The sequence below is a fragment of the Danio aesculapii genome, chromosome 5, assembly GCF_903798145.1.
Source record: "Danio aesculapii chromosome 5, fDanAes4.1, whole genome shotgun sequence".
NCBI classification, from domain to species: Eukaryota; Metazoa; Chordata; class Actinopteri; order Cypriniformes; family Danionidae; genus Danio; species Danio aesculapii.
This window is the reverse complement of record NC_079439.1, coordinates 32,059,705-32,073,504: the sequence shown is the minus strand read 5'-3', so window position 1 is coordinate 32,073,504 and position 13,800 is coordinate 32,059,705. Positions and strand designations below refer to the sequence as shown.

General features: G+C 35.6%; 1 protein-coding gene across 1 annotated transcript in view; it reads left to right on the top strand.

Annotated features, from left to right (window-relative positions):
- Positions 1–5,440, top strand: part of spns2 (SPNS lysolipid transporter 2, sphingosine-1-phosphate) — a 114,738-nt gene extending 109,298 nt beyond the window's left edge. Inside the window, exon 13 of the mRNA XM_056457937.1 lies at positions 2,622–5,440. Coding sequence (XP_056313912.1) covers positions 2,622–2,633 — 12 coding nt within the window. The 3' untranslated portion in view covers positions 2,634–5,440. The remainder of the gene's footprint in view (positions 1–2,621) is intronic.
- Positions 5,441–13,800: the final 8,360 nt, after the last annotated feature.

Sequence of the window (13,800 nt, the reverse complement as noted above, 5' to 3'; positions counted from 1 at the left end):
AACATCTAACAACAAAGGGAAATGGGCTTTTCTTTTTGTCAGTTTAGGTGGGGGACAATGTGTGCAAAACAGTACACTCAAAATAACACTGTCTTCCAACACTGTAAAAAAAAATCTTCCTGCCTAAATTTAAGTTGAATCAAAACCAAACTGTTATTGTCATCTCAACTTACATCTACTATATAAATATTAATTTAAACTTTGTATAACTAAAGAAATATAGTTGAAACCAGATTAACTGATTACACTGTTAACAATTTAATGTAGATTCTAATATAACTTACTGTTAGCAGTTCACCATTAACTTACCGTAAATCAATTACAGCAAAAATACTGTATTTACATTTACACCACCATTTACCTAGCTGTGTATGCATATACAGTATTGTATCTTTACTGAAAAATATACAGTACGTTTCATAATGCAATTTTAAAATACAGTAACATACTGCATAACAGTCCTACAGCAAATTTCTGTTAATATTACAGTTCAGTTTGCCAGTAACTTACTGTAAATCAATTACGGCAAAAATGCTGTTTACATTTACACCACCATTTACCTTGCTGGGTTTATATATACAGTATTGTACATTTTTACAGTAAAATATACAGCATTTTTCACAGTGCAACTTTAAAATACAGTAACATACTGCATAACTATCCTACAGTAAAATAAAGTTCATATTACAGTTCAGTTTGCCTGTACTGTAAATCAATTACGGAAAAAATGCTGTTTACATTTACAGTACCATTTACCTGGCTATGTATGCATATACAGTAGTGTACATATTTACTGTAAAATATACAGTACTTTTCGTAATGCAATTACTTTTTGTCATATAATTCTTTTAGTGTACTGGATCGAGAAGGCGGATCGTGACTGGTCAGGTTTTTTGATTCTAAAGAAGTTAGCTGTCCTACTCATCTGCACCTTACACTTTCTTATTAGCAAAACTACCACCCTTTATTAGGTTAACAGCCTGAACTGACTGCACTTCAGCAGCGAATCAATGAAATCTCTCTCCGGTTAGACGAAGTGTAAACCGTAGCCTTGAGGGTAGGTCTGTCAGAGGCACATAAATTAGCATAAATGAGCATGTAATGCCAAGACATATTGCCTCAGTCACTTATATAAATGGGAAAAGTTCTCTAATCAATAGGGGTCAAAGCACAAAGTGGAGAGGAAACCCGCGGAGTTGCGTAAGAGACAGACGCCGACACATACGCTATTAGGAAAGGAATTATGAGGAGGCTCTATGATGTGACAGAGGGAGTGCAGGAATAATCGCTATTGTGACATTAGCCTTGATGAGGGCCAAAGATATCAGACAGAAAGGGCCTGCAACCAAGCCAATAGGAAGATTGTAGATAGAGCAAATCAGAGATGAAGGAGAAAACACTGGAGAAATGGACCTTGGATTATAAAGCAGATGGAGGACAAGTTAAATAGATCTGTGAATTATGAGCGGTAAATCTAGTGGACAAATTGTAGAATTGTATGAAACAACAACACTGAGTCTTGTCTTTTAAAGGGCATCCTTATTTTAGGAGAACCTCTCATAATTGATGATGAATTATGTTTGCCCTGAAAATGCATAACCCAATCATTAAAACAGATGATGTATAAAATACAGGGAAAAAATAGATGCATAATGCAGAACGACACAAAATTTGGCAAATATTGTACCACAGACTGTCCTGTATGTCTGTGTGCGTTAATAGTGCAATTTAGTTTAGTCCGTTTATGCCTGCTGTCTCCATTATATGAGGTCATAAACACGTTAACTTCATCTCCAGAGCTGCCCAGAAATCACTTCACTGGCAATTTATCATTTAATATGCCAAAATATAGTGTGATATCATGTACACACAGAAACCGAACCTCCTTCCATCGAAATTAAAGTCCGGTTTGGGTTGTGACAGAAAAATTGATGGATTTTGTTTGGCTGTCAAATGTTTTTTATCATTCACCAACAACAGAAAGTGATTCCATTGTATATCCTGTGCCATTATCATATGCAATATTCTATTTATATCAGTAGCTATCATCATTAATCTGAATAGACTATTACTGAATTTATACTGTCTATGAGTGTGTTGAAACAATAAAAAAACAATGATTTGTTGAGTAAAGAAGCTTCTAGGCCAGATTATTTTTGGCATCATGATACACAAATCCCAAACAAGACCCTGAATGTCCTGTAAACGTCACTGATGTGATTATCTAAGCATAATACCCTAGTTTTTAACATTTTTAGTTGCGTAGCATGAGCCAGATATCATCTCACAGCACCGTTATTCTCGTCACCCCCTCTCTCTCCCATATAAAATGAAACTGCACAAAATAACTGTCAAATCTGTGACAGACCCATATTGTGATGTCAGCAGGGCAGCTGTGGGAAGCTTACAGAGCTGGGACGAAGCATGTGTGTATAAAGTGTGTGTGGTTTACCTCACCAGCAGCCCCAGACAGATGGCTCAGCGGGTATACCGAGTTATAATAATTAAAATGAAACATCCAGTAGGGAAGCCAGAGACTAGGATGTTATTGCTCCAATTTTTAATTTACCAACAACAAACACTCAGAGACTGACCCCTCTTTGTCTTTTCCTTTCGTTCAGGTTACCAAATGAGAAGAGGCTGCTGCAATGGGACAAAAGTGGAATTAAAACGTGGGCAAGCGGAGGGGAATAAAATCTGAAAGAATCAAACTAGCAGCTTTCTCACTATGCGCACACTCGACATACTCGCCATCATCGTCATCTCTGCTTTTTCGTTCCATGAAGGCTGTTCCGAATTCGAGCCGCACCTTGCTTGCCCCAGGAAGCCCGTCAGCCAATCAGCAGCTGGTGTGCAGCTATTAAGGATGTATATAAAGAGCCTTGTGAGCTCAGATAGGTGCCATACTACTGAAAACAGCACGGACACTCACTACCGTCCTGTCACTCTGCCTGTCGATCTGCACCAAGTGCCATAGCATCACATTCCTAACGGGGACCAGTACCAATAATGCTCAGAAGCCAACAGGGGCTCGCCAACACACTAAAATCATCCAAGAACTGAAGGACTCGCTTCGCATCACATTAGCTCCCCAACCGAAATAAGCAACACGGTGAGCCCTGCCTTAAAGAAATCCGGCAAAGGCACGGGTCTGGTCCCCGGTCACTTTTCTTTCATAAAGATCCTCTCTGTTTTCTTATTAAGAAATGTATTTTCCGTTCTTTTTCTTTCTTAGCACTTAGCACGTTTTTAATGCAGTGCCAGTGACATCATGCAGCCTCGCATGACACCTGAGACTGTTGAAACCGCTCATCTTTTCTCCTCTGTGTGTTTTTACTATCGAAACTGGAGGGACTTCATAAACTATAGCTGAAAGGGACACTGGATTGTAAATATTATCTTTTTATAATGAAGAAAAAACATGTAAATGCTTTCATACTGAAACAGGCTGCCAGGATATCGCATAGTATGTCCAAAAGGAAAGCAGAAGTACTCCAAAAAAAAAAAGAAATTGTTAACAGGTGAACAAAGCCAAGGTTATCAATACACTTATCTAGTGCTTTTCGGCGAGGAATTCTTTCTGCAGTGCCGGGTTTCCCACTCAGACAGGCAAACCTTCATTTTAACTGCGGATAAGATTCGCAAGCTCAGTCTGGAAGAATGAAAGTCTTTGTATGTTGGCTTACCTTGCTTATTTGGTTTTACATATCCCTTTACTGGAAAAGAAGAGAGGGAAAGGATGATAGCGTACCGCGGCCAAGTTAATTAGCTACACTGCAATCCATCCGTTTTCAAAAAGGGAGAACTCAGAGGTTAAGCTATGTCTGGATTGCTTTTTTGTGGATTCTGTGAATTTTTTGTGAACTTTTTTTGATAAACAGAGAACAGATATTTGAATACTATATATTGCGTTCGCTAAGAAAAGCACTTTGCTTTTCACCGAGGAGTCTTGAATATGAAGAGATACAACTGATGGGTAAAATTGCAGAAAAGATTGAGTTTGCGCTATTTTTGGCCTGTGCAGATTTGCGTTAGGATACAGTTTGTAATATATGCAATTTAAAAGAAGATGCGTCATTAATGGACATGACAGCTTTGACAGTGGCAATAATTTGTATATTCTCATATTTAGCAAGATTTTCTCAGCACACACACACAAACACAAACATACCACTGTCACTTTTCTGCAATCTGTTGTTACCAAATCTGTCTAAAGCCGTTCAAGTGTAAATCTGTTCTCAAAGAAAAGCCGGGGCTTTTTCCCACCTTGAAAAAGCACCTTGCCTATAGATTTAAAGTGGAAAAAAGCTAATCCGTGTTTTGAAGGTCTGACTTGACACGTCATGTGAAATTACCGTCCCTATTTTCCAGTCATATCTTCTTAGCTTTCATCGTGCCAGGTGAAAAGCCTTTGAATGTGATTCTGTCCAATCCAATGTGTTTACACATGCAAACTGATCTTAATGAAGCTTTTGTATTATTATTATTATTATTCTTTTACAGATGTCTCTTTTTCTTTCTTTTTACAAATATGAGTTTTATATATAAACACTATAAAGATAAACTATATTATGCAGCAATTTTAATATATTGTAAACTGCTTTGATGCAATGTATTTATTGTTTTTGTTTATTTGCTACCCTTGCTGATAAGACGGGAAAATAATGTCATAGTTATTATGTACAGTTCTGTTTTTTTTTGTTTTGTTTTTTAAATGCCTCCTTATCACCATTTGAAGAATCTCTCAGTTGTTCATCTCAGAAAGCTGTTTTCACAGGAGCCAATTATGTTACTGCTTTACGCACACACACACACAAATGCACACACAGCATGATTTACATACACGTGTTGCGTACCGACATGTTTGTTAGACCAATGAACTGATACTTTAACCTGATTTATTTTGCACAAGCAACTGGGTGTGTGAATGATGTGCTGATCAGGGGGTTTTCTCTTACTGTCTATCCAATAGTTCTACACTGGCATTTTGTAAGTGCTAGCTTTGAGGGATTATTACCCGTTCACTGCCTGGCTACTAGCTTTTGAAAGTTATTTTACATGCTGTCAATGATTAAATGAGTATTGTTTATTTGTCTGTTGAAAGACAACGCTCACGGTGATCCAGATCGGATGAACGCTTGGCTTAATATTTGTGAGGCCAAGTTTCTTTTATCAACAAAACCCGATCCTATTTTATGAGACCATTTTAATTGCTGAACCGTGAGCGTTGAGTGTTTCAGATTGCACATTTTCTTGTCATACAAGAATTCTGTAAAAATGAACCTATTTCTGATGTTAAGCAGAAATTAAAAGGTGATTTTATTTTTTAGAGCAAGTTGTGATTATAAAGAAGAAAAGTATCTAGGACGTTTACTGTGATGCTCCCACAGGGATATAAACCCTATATGTAACTGATCAAAATAAACTTATTTAATCAAAACCGAGCAATATGTTGTCTTTTTTAACATGAGGTTCAACACAAGGTGAATAATGTATTGTAAAAATTACCAGAAATATTCAAGTTATTAATGTTTTGCCTTTGGTATCATTACATAACAAAGGCAATTTCTGACATAATTTATTGACCTTATTGTTTGTGTACGAGCAGGCGCAGCCATTTGAATCTTTTTGGCTCGAGAATTGCTGTCTCATTCACTTCCATTCATTTTTAGATGTTCAAAACAGCTCGTTATGCTGCTTGATGTTGCAATATGAAATTTTATTATTTTATTATGCTTTGTCTGTATAGAAATAGACACACTTGTTTGTAGATCAGGTAGTTTGACCGTTTTCTGTCGTTTACTGTTCCTAGCCATTGCTCTCAAAGGCAACTGAATCGAAAGTTCTAAAACAATTGCAAAAACGAGCGCACTTCTGCATTTTAGAATATCCCTTTACTGCAAGCATTATGATAGATCTATAAAAAAATATCCGACTGTTTTTCTTTTCTTAGAATGGCTTAACTTGAAGTGCTGTGAAAAAATGGCGAAACATTTTTTTGTAAAGGTATTTTATCATATGTTGCCAATGCCATATAGCAACAATGTCCAACAGTGGATGAAACTTATTTCAAATTTAGAACTTTCCTCATAATTAACAATTTTGTTGTTTGAAATGATTTAATTGGTGTTGCAGTAATATAAGCTTTAACACAGAACTTATAAATGACAGCTTATACATACTTTCCAACAACTGATATTTCGTTAACTTTCATTTATTACATTATTTTTTCCTGAATATTATTGAAAATATAATATTGTATTATCATGCAGTAGGTATTGCAACATACAGTAGGTATAAATATTTCCTCCAGTAAATATTATAACCAATAAATGACAGGTCTAATATATCCTGATGCATCAGAGTAATGTAGCTATTAGCTAACAATGTTTATATATTATACTACATACTATGCTACGCCTGAACTAACTTACTTGAACTGTCTCCATCACTGCTTTTATCACATGTCCAATCTGCATCATTCTCATGGTCACTAAAACCCATCTCATCCTCACTTTCATCTGCAGGATGAGCCAGTTCTGTCCTTTTCTTCTTTCACTTACCATAAAACATGTTGGTCCTCCCTAATACACTGTATTTATATATTTTCAAAAGTATTGCCAATAAATTTTTTTATCCATAATTTAAATTCCATTAAAATATGACTAATCAACATTGTATTACTAGCTTCTTATGTTGTTATTGTTACAACTTAAAAGATCACAGCTGACCTTGCTACCTAGCTAACCCATTCCAATATTGCGCATTCCACTACTGCACAGTGTTATCATTTGGCAACACATACATTTGATCGATTTACAAAAAACTAATTTGATATAAACTGTTTTGAATTGTGAATATGTCATCATAGCTTACTGGAGGTGATGTCTCAAATTTTTTTGTGGATCTGACATGAGTTGATCCTTTGCTTTTATTGATGTTTTCATTTGCATTCAGAAACTACTCACTAACGCCAGTCAGTCAGAATTCGCGCCACAAAAAACACTGCACGTCATGTGACTTAACCAAAGCACGTCATTGGCTAAACTAAGGTCTTCTCTTTCCGAAAAAAAATTTAATGTTGGTCCTAAAGGAACAGTGGCAGGGAAATAAATATTAATATCATGTTGCCGTATGGCAACACCCTGCAGTAGGGATAAAGTTTTAAATATTAAATATACAGAAGTGATTTCATATTCACTAAAGATATAGTAAATGCATGTAAAATGTTTTTGGGTTTTTTTGATATTTAAAAAATAACATTGTGGGAGGGATCTGAATATATGAGGGAAAGGATGAAATATGCTGAAATAATAATTCAAATATTTTTTGTCAAAAAACAGAGAATCAAACATATTCAAGCGCAACAGAATGATTGATCAAGAGTTAATGCTAAATTCTGTTTTCGTCTCTGCTATTTTTTTCAATAACTCAAATTTTTGCATTTTAATGGGTGACTTCTGTAAATTAAAAACATATGCTCAGTTATTTTGATTAGAAAAAATGATAAGGTGCAGGGAAAAATATATTATACGATAAATAAATGTTTATTTATTTATTATGCATTTTACCTGCCCCTTATATTTTTTATATTATATTTTTTATCATTTTTATAACTATATTTATGTTTATTTAATGTATATTTATGTATTACACAATTCATTACACCTTTCTATAGCTGCAATTGTAGAGCATGGCAAAAGCAACAACAAGGTTGAGTGTTCGATTCTCAGGGAAATCAAGAACTGATCAAATATACTGTATTACTTCAATGCAATTTATGTCGCTTTTATTGTTTTTGTTTTTTGTTTTTTTACATTTGATGGTCTGCCAAATGTAAAAGTAACATTTTCATTGTTGTATTTGGATTAAAAAAATGGAGCCTTGGTGAGCAACACAGGAGATCTCTTTCAAAACCAATAAAATGATCTCACCATTACAAACTCAAAAAAAGTCTAATCTCACCATTACCAACTCAGAACAAAAGTCTCAGAAGATCCTTCAACAGATTGTAAACGGGACACCCAATGCCAGATTTGTGCTCCTACCGCATATGAATGAGCTCTAATGTCCTGGAGCCCTATTAGCACATACCTGAGGGGACAGAAAGAGACTTTCACTACTACAGAGCAGGAAACCCTCTCTCTTCCTCTTTCTCAGAGTCACGCAGAGGGAGGGTGGGGGTTCAGCAAAAGGTTTTATTTTCATCGGGCATCGGTGTAAGAGTCAGACCCGGATCTGGGCGACTGGATGAAGTCCAGCATTGTTTAGAGAGGCACACACTGCACCTCTGTTGCCCGGCAACGCTTTCTGTGACTCCAGAGAAGAAGAATGTAGATGGAGAAGGTCAGCAGTGTGTTGACAAGACAAGAAACCTTGTTGCTGAAAAAATGAGAAAATATGCCTAGCAACAGTTTCCACATTCATCCATATTACAGATGGAAAAAACATATTTGCTCACTACATGACTTGAAAAATCCATGAAAGCTATAGAGAAAGTTTACAAATATCTGCTACTGTAGCCCCAGCTGAGTATAGAATTACCTCATTTCCTAAAAACGAACTAGCTTACCTCTTAGAAAGAACAGAAGAATCAGAACAGCCAATAGGGCTCATCGATATGGCCAAAAATCCTCGTCACCTTAGAATTATTAGGTTCTACCTGACATTTTTGTGAAAATTGAGTCATTCACATATTCTTATTAAATGTCAACGTATTTACATTATGTGACGTTTTATATAAGCTGTTTACATTTAAGACTTTTCATTTTAAAAAAAACTAACAAACGAACAAACTCTAGCTTGGCTTCTTAAGATTCTTTCTGTGAGCCAATCAGCATTTCAAATGCTCACACGAGGACCAGTCAGTATCAGCTTTCTTTGTCATTTTGCCGAACTACTCCGTTAACACCAGGGAAGACCAGAAAGAAACACAAAGTCAGAGTCGACTAAATAATGCCACGTCACACAAAATTGAGAAAGAAGAACCCTGAAACTGAAAACTGAATGTGTGTAAATGTGATGATTTAGGAGCATTTTTTGGACATTTTTTTAGATGAAATGTTACATTTTACATTGTTGAAAAAGAAAAAAAAGAAATAAATATAATAATAATACATTTAATTTAATAAATGTGAAATTTTTTTTTGTGTGTATATATAGTCAGTGAAACATTTTCAGTGTTTATTAAACTGTTAAAATATTAAAAAACTCTTTTGCTCATTGTCTGTTTCTTTTAAAGTCTATAAATTTGATGTTAAGCCTTGAAGGGCAAACACCTGAAGGGCATATAATTCAATAAATATAATTCAATAATTGATATAAAGCATATAATTTTATAAATATTACCATATTAACTACATAAAATTAACATCTGCACTGGACAAAATATTTAGCACAGTCTTGCATGCTTAATTTGAACAATAAAAATATTAATCCTAAAACATTAAATTATACATTCTCAAACATCACCATATTGTTACACCACCAATTTTTTTTTTTTATTAAATTAATAAGCAGAAAATGACTTTTTAGAATTAAAAGGTTCTATCTGCATTTGCCCTGGTTTTTTTTACCCCAATTCGCTAATTTAAGAGCATTTTGATCATTTACATTTAATTTTGATCATTTACATTTAATTTTGATCATTTACATTTAATTTTGATCATTTACATTTAGAGTATACATTTAGGGTCTCTGTCATGTTAATGTAAGAAAGAGAACTGTTACACACATATTGTTTGCTATATAAAATGCAAAAACTTTGAAGCTCAATATCTCAAAATCATTTAGAATGCAGATAGAACCAGATAGAAAAAAAATCTACTTTTTTTGCTATGTCGGCAAGTTAAACATTGTTAATATTGAAGGATGTGAAAACAATATGGTGAATGCAACGAAGTAGACAGTGTTACAGTTTATGGGCAAAAGGGGGTTGAAATCTCATGACATTATAAGACTGAAAGATTAAAATCTAAAAACAAAAATCTTTTTTAAGAAAAGGGCAAGCTATTCTGATCAGCCATCACAAAAGGACTTTACAATTTCTACTTTGAATTCTGCATTTGGCATATTTGTTCACCAAATTTATATTTAATCAGAATACTTGAATTATATGTTATTGTTTTCTGCCTGTTTAGCAAGCATGTGCATGGCAGTGTGTGTTCACTGCTAAATATATCTGGTTATATTTTCATAACTGAGCATACTCCTTTGACATATACTGTATGTAATGAGTGAACTTATCTGTCAGAAGGCAACATGTATTTCAGAGTATCTGACCAGACAAACTGCTTCAAACTATACATACAAGCCATATGAGTAGGCCCACACAGAATCTGCGCGCAGAAATGCACAGATTTTTAGTAAATATGTGTAAATTTATATTTATTGCATTTTAAAATTAATTTTAGTATTATTATTGACTAATATGAAAACGTTTAATATGATTTATTTACAATACAGTTTGTAAAGCAATATTTTCTGTCTTTTAGTATATATTACATGAGAGACTTGCTTTGTTTACCAAATAGCCAAATATCCCCAAAAAGTCAGCCTATAATTACTTATAAGGTGTTTTCCTTCAGTTAAATGCAGAGCTGAAGGCCTCAAATGCCCCAAAATCGCTAACCATGGATGCGTTCAATCAGAAGTATTGATCACTGGAGCTTTTCTAATCACAAGTGACCCCAACTAACCTTTGACAGGAAGGTCTTTATCCAGTTGAAAGGAAACATCTCAGCATTTGACTAATTTACCCATCCACCCATTCAATTTCAGCATTAAACAGTTAAGATGCTCTGTCTTATTGACAGCCATTTCAATGTGTGCACAAATTAAAATGCAAATAAAAACAGGACCCTGAAATAAAAACAGAAAATATGTCTAGGCGTGAACTCAAGCGAGAACAAACCGGCATTTAATATTAGTATTTGCATTGGATTAAAAACGACAAACTCCACTGATGAGACCTTTTCACACTGGATGTTAAACTCTGATAAACTAACAGAAATGTACTGGGTCAAGCAAACCAAAGCTAATTCTGGCATGACGGAATGAGAAAACACTGTCAGAGTCAACAGAACAGTGGAGATCTGACAGGAAACTCTAGGGTGTAGACAGGATATAAAGGTTCCTTATACTCAGCAGGAAAATCAATGTGGTGATTTCTTTTCCATGGGACTGTTAAAACACCCAGTGAGCCAAAAAAACAAAAAAATAAAAACACTGGTAATTTTAGGGGCATTTTCAAGCTTAAGCAAACAGCTGCAGTACCACACTTCCATTTTTGTTTGGTTATTTAGACATGTCACGTTATTTGGCTATTTGCTTAGTTAGTTATATTATGAAGCAGTGTCTGAACAGACACTGTCTGGGGCAGGGGTTGGGAACCTTTTTTCGGCAAAGAGCCATTTCAGATTTTTTGGGCAAATGCATTTTTTTAAAGAGCCATTGGGTCCATGTCAAGTCCATGTATTAAGAAATGATAATTTATAGAATTTCTTTCTTTTTGCCATCCGCACTCATGAATGTTTGAATTTACGTGCAAGGTTACCATAGAAATGTAAGTTGCATGCCCTTTATTGGTGTTGCGATTCAAGTTAATCCACAGCGCCACACAAGTGTATTGGATAAAACGTCCTTTTATTCTTATTCTTACTCATTTTGCTGTAAAAAATGTACAAGAAAAAGGTAATTTTGATGTTATTTTCAATAGGAAAAAATTTTAATGACAGTTTTAATTTTTTATTGAAGGGAGACTGCTGGAAAGCCACATTTTTGATCACATTTTTGGTCAAAGAGCCACATGTGGCTCCCGAGCCATAGGTTCCCTACCCCTGGTCTGGGGTTTAATTCAATACTCTTGTTATGTATTTAAACAGTGCTAAGTGTAAATATGTACTAAAGGGAAAGCTCATCCAAAAGGGAATATCCTGTTATGATTTTCCAGTTTGTAGAACTTTTTGTTCTGTGGAACACAACGATGAACTTTTAAAGACTTGCAGTCTTTAGTATGGTCACGATACTCAGGAGACAGAAGAAGAAATAGTGCAAAACAGGTATGTTTATTGATAAACATGCAAGTTAAATGCATGATCCAAGATTGAGATGCAAAGTCTTAGGCTGTGTCCAAAATAGCCTAGTAGGTACTGCATTTGAATTCAAATGTACTACTCGACCGTTAGAAAGTATGTTCTATACAGTATGAATGTGAGTAGCATGAATGGAACTTAAACTTACTACATCTGCCATTTTGTCATGATCATGTGACCTACCCGCATAAGTTGCATCGCTTCCATCGGATGCACACTTGTCAACTAATCTTGCGGGAAGTAGTAGGTCCTCTGGGTACTTCTCGCATATTGTTTTTCGAATTCTGTGAATTGGGCATACTACTTAGCTCGCACACTGCAATTTCAGATGCAACATTAGTCTTAACTAAGTTTGTAGATGGTAGCTTTAAGATAAGGGCAACAAGGTAGATAACGAAGAAACAGTAGACATCTGAGGGGTATTCACAGTAGACGATGGAAATATGAGAAACACACAGGAGGAAAATTCAAAGTGGCGCAGAGAGATTTGGGTGGTGTGGTTATAGGCTCAGTGACGTGAACGGTAGACCGGACATGAATGGAGTGAAGGGGGTTTATATAGTCCAGGTAACGAGGTGCGCACAGGTGAAGATGATTAGTAATCAGGGGATTGTGATGGAGGTGATTAAAGTCAATGGAAGCCATGGTTGCTGGTGGACTGCTTCGTGAGAAGGTTAAAAAAGATCTTAAGGAATTGGAATGACATGAGGGTGAATAATTAATAACAGAATTTAAACAAAATACAGCGCTGTGAAAATGAGCAGGATTAAACAAATTAATTAGACGTTAAAAAAGCAAACAGTTGCTCCATATTTTAAATTTCTGTACAGAGAGGTCATGTTTTGATCTTCTATTGGTCTCACGCAATCACGTGATGTGATTTTGCAAGTCAGAGTTCACCAAGCTTGAACTTTGCTACACAGCAACATGTGAAACTTAACGAACTGCCATATTCCCATTTATATGAATGGAAGTCTATAGGGCAAAAAGTGCAGTGTGACCACTGCTTAACCCTTCGGGGGTAAACCAACTTATTTCTAGAGTGCCTGTGTCCTGCAGAAGTTAGGTCTAACCCTAATCAAGCTCACCTGAACAAGCTAATCAAGGTCTTACTAGGTTTAGTTGAAACTTCCAAGCAGGTGTGTTGAGGCAAGCAGGAGAAAAACTTTGCAGGGACGTCAGAGTGGTTAGTGCGTCGACACATGGCACTCTGGTGCTCATGGCGACCTGAGTTTGATTCCCGCCTCGAGGTCCTATGCTGATTCTTCCCTTCTCTCTGCTCCCAACACTTTCCTGTCTATACTCTCCTGCTGTCCTATTAATTTAAGGTAAAAAAAAAAAAACATTGCAGGTACATTGGTGACCCCTGCTTTAAATGAATAAAGACTTCTAGCTGAAAAAAGGGGAAAAGTCTAATTGAAAAAAGATACTGCTAATATATATGGTCTAAAACAGGCATGAGCAAACTCAGCCCTGGAGGGCTGGTGTTCTGCAGAGTTTTGCTCCAACATTAATCAAATGCACCCAAACATGCTAATCAGTGTCTTCAAGATCACTAGAAATCTATAGGCAGGCCTGTTTGACTAGGGTTGGATCTAAACTCTCCAGACCCATCCCTGGTCTAGAAGGACATAAGAGAAAAATAATTTTATGAGTTTGTTGATCCTAGTCTGAAGATAAAAGTGTTGAAATGCACCCAATCTTGAAA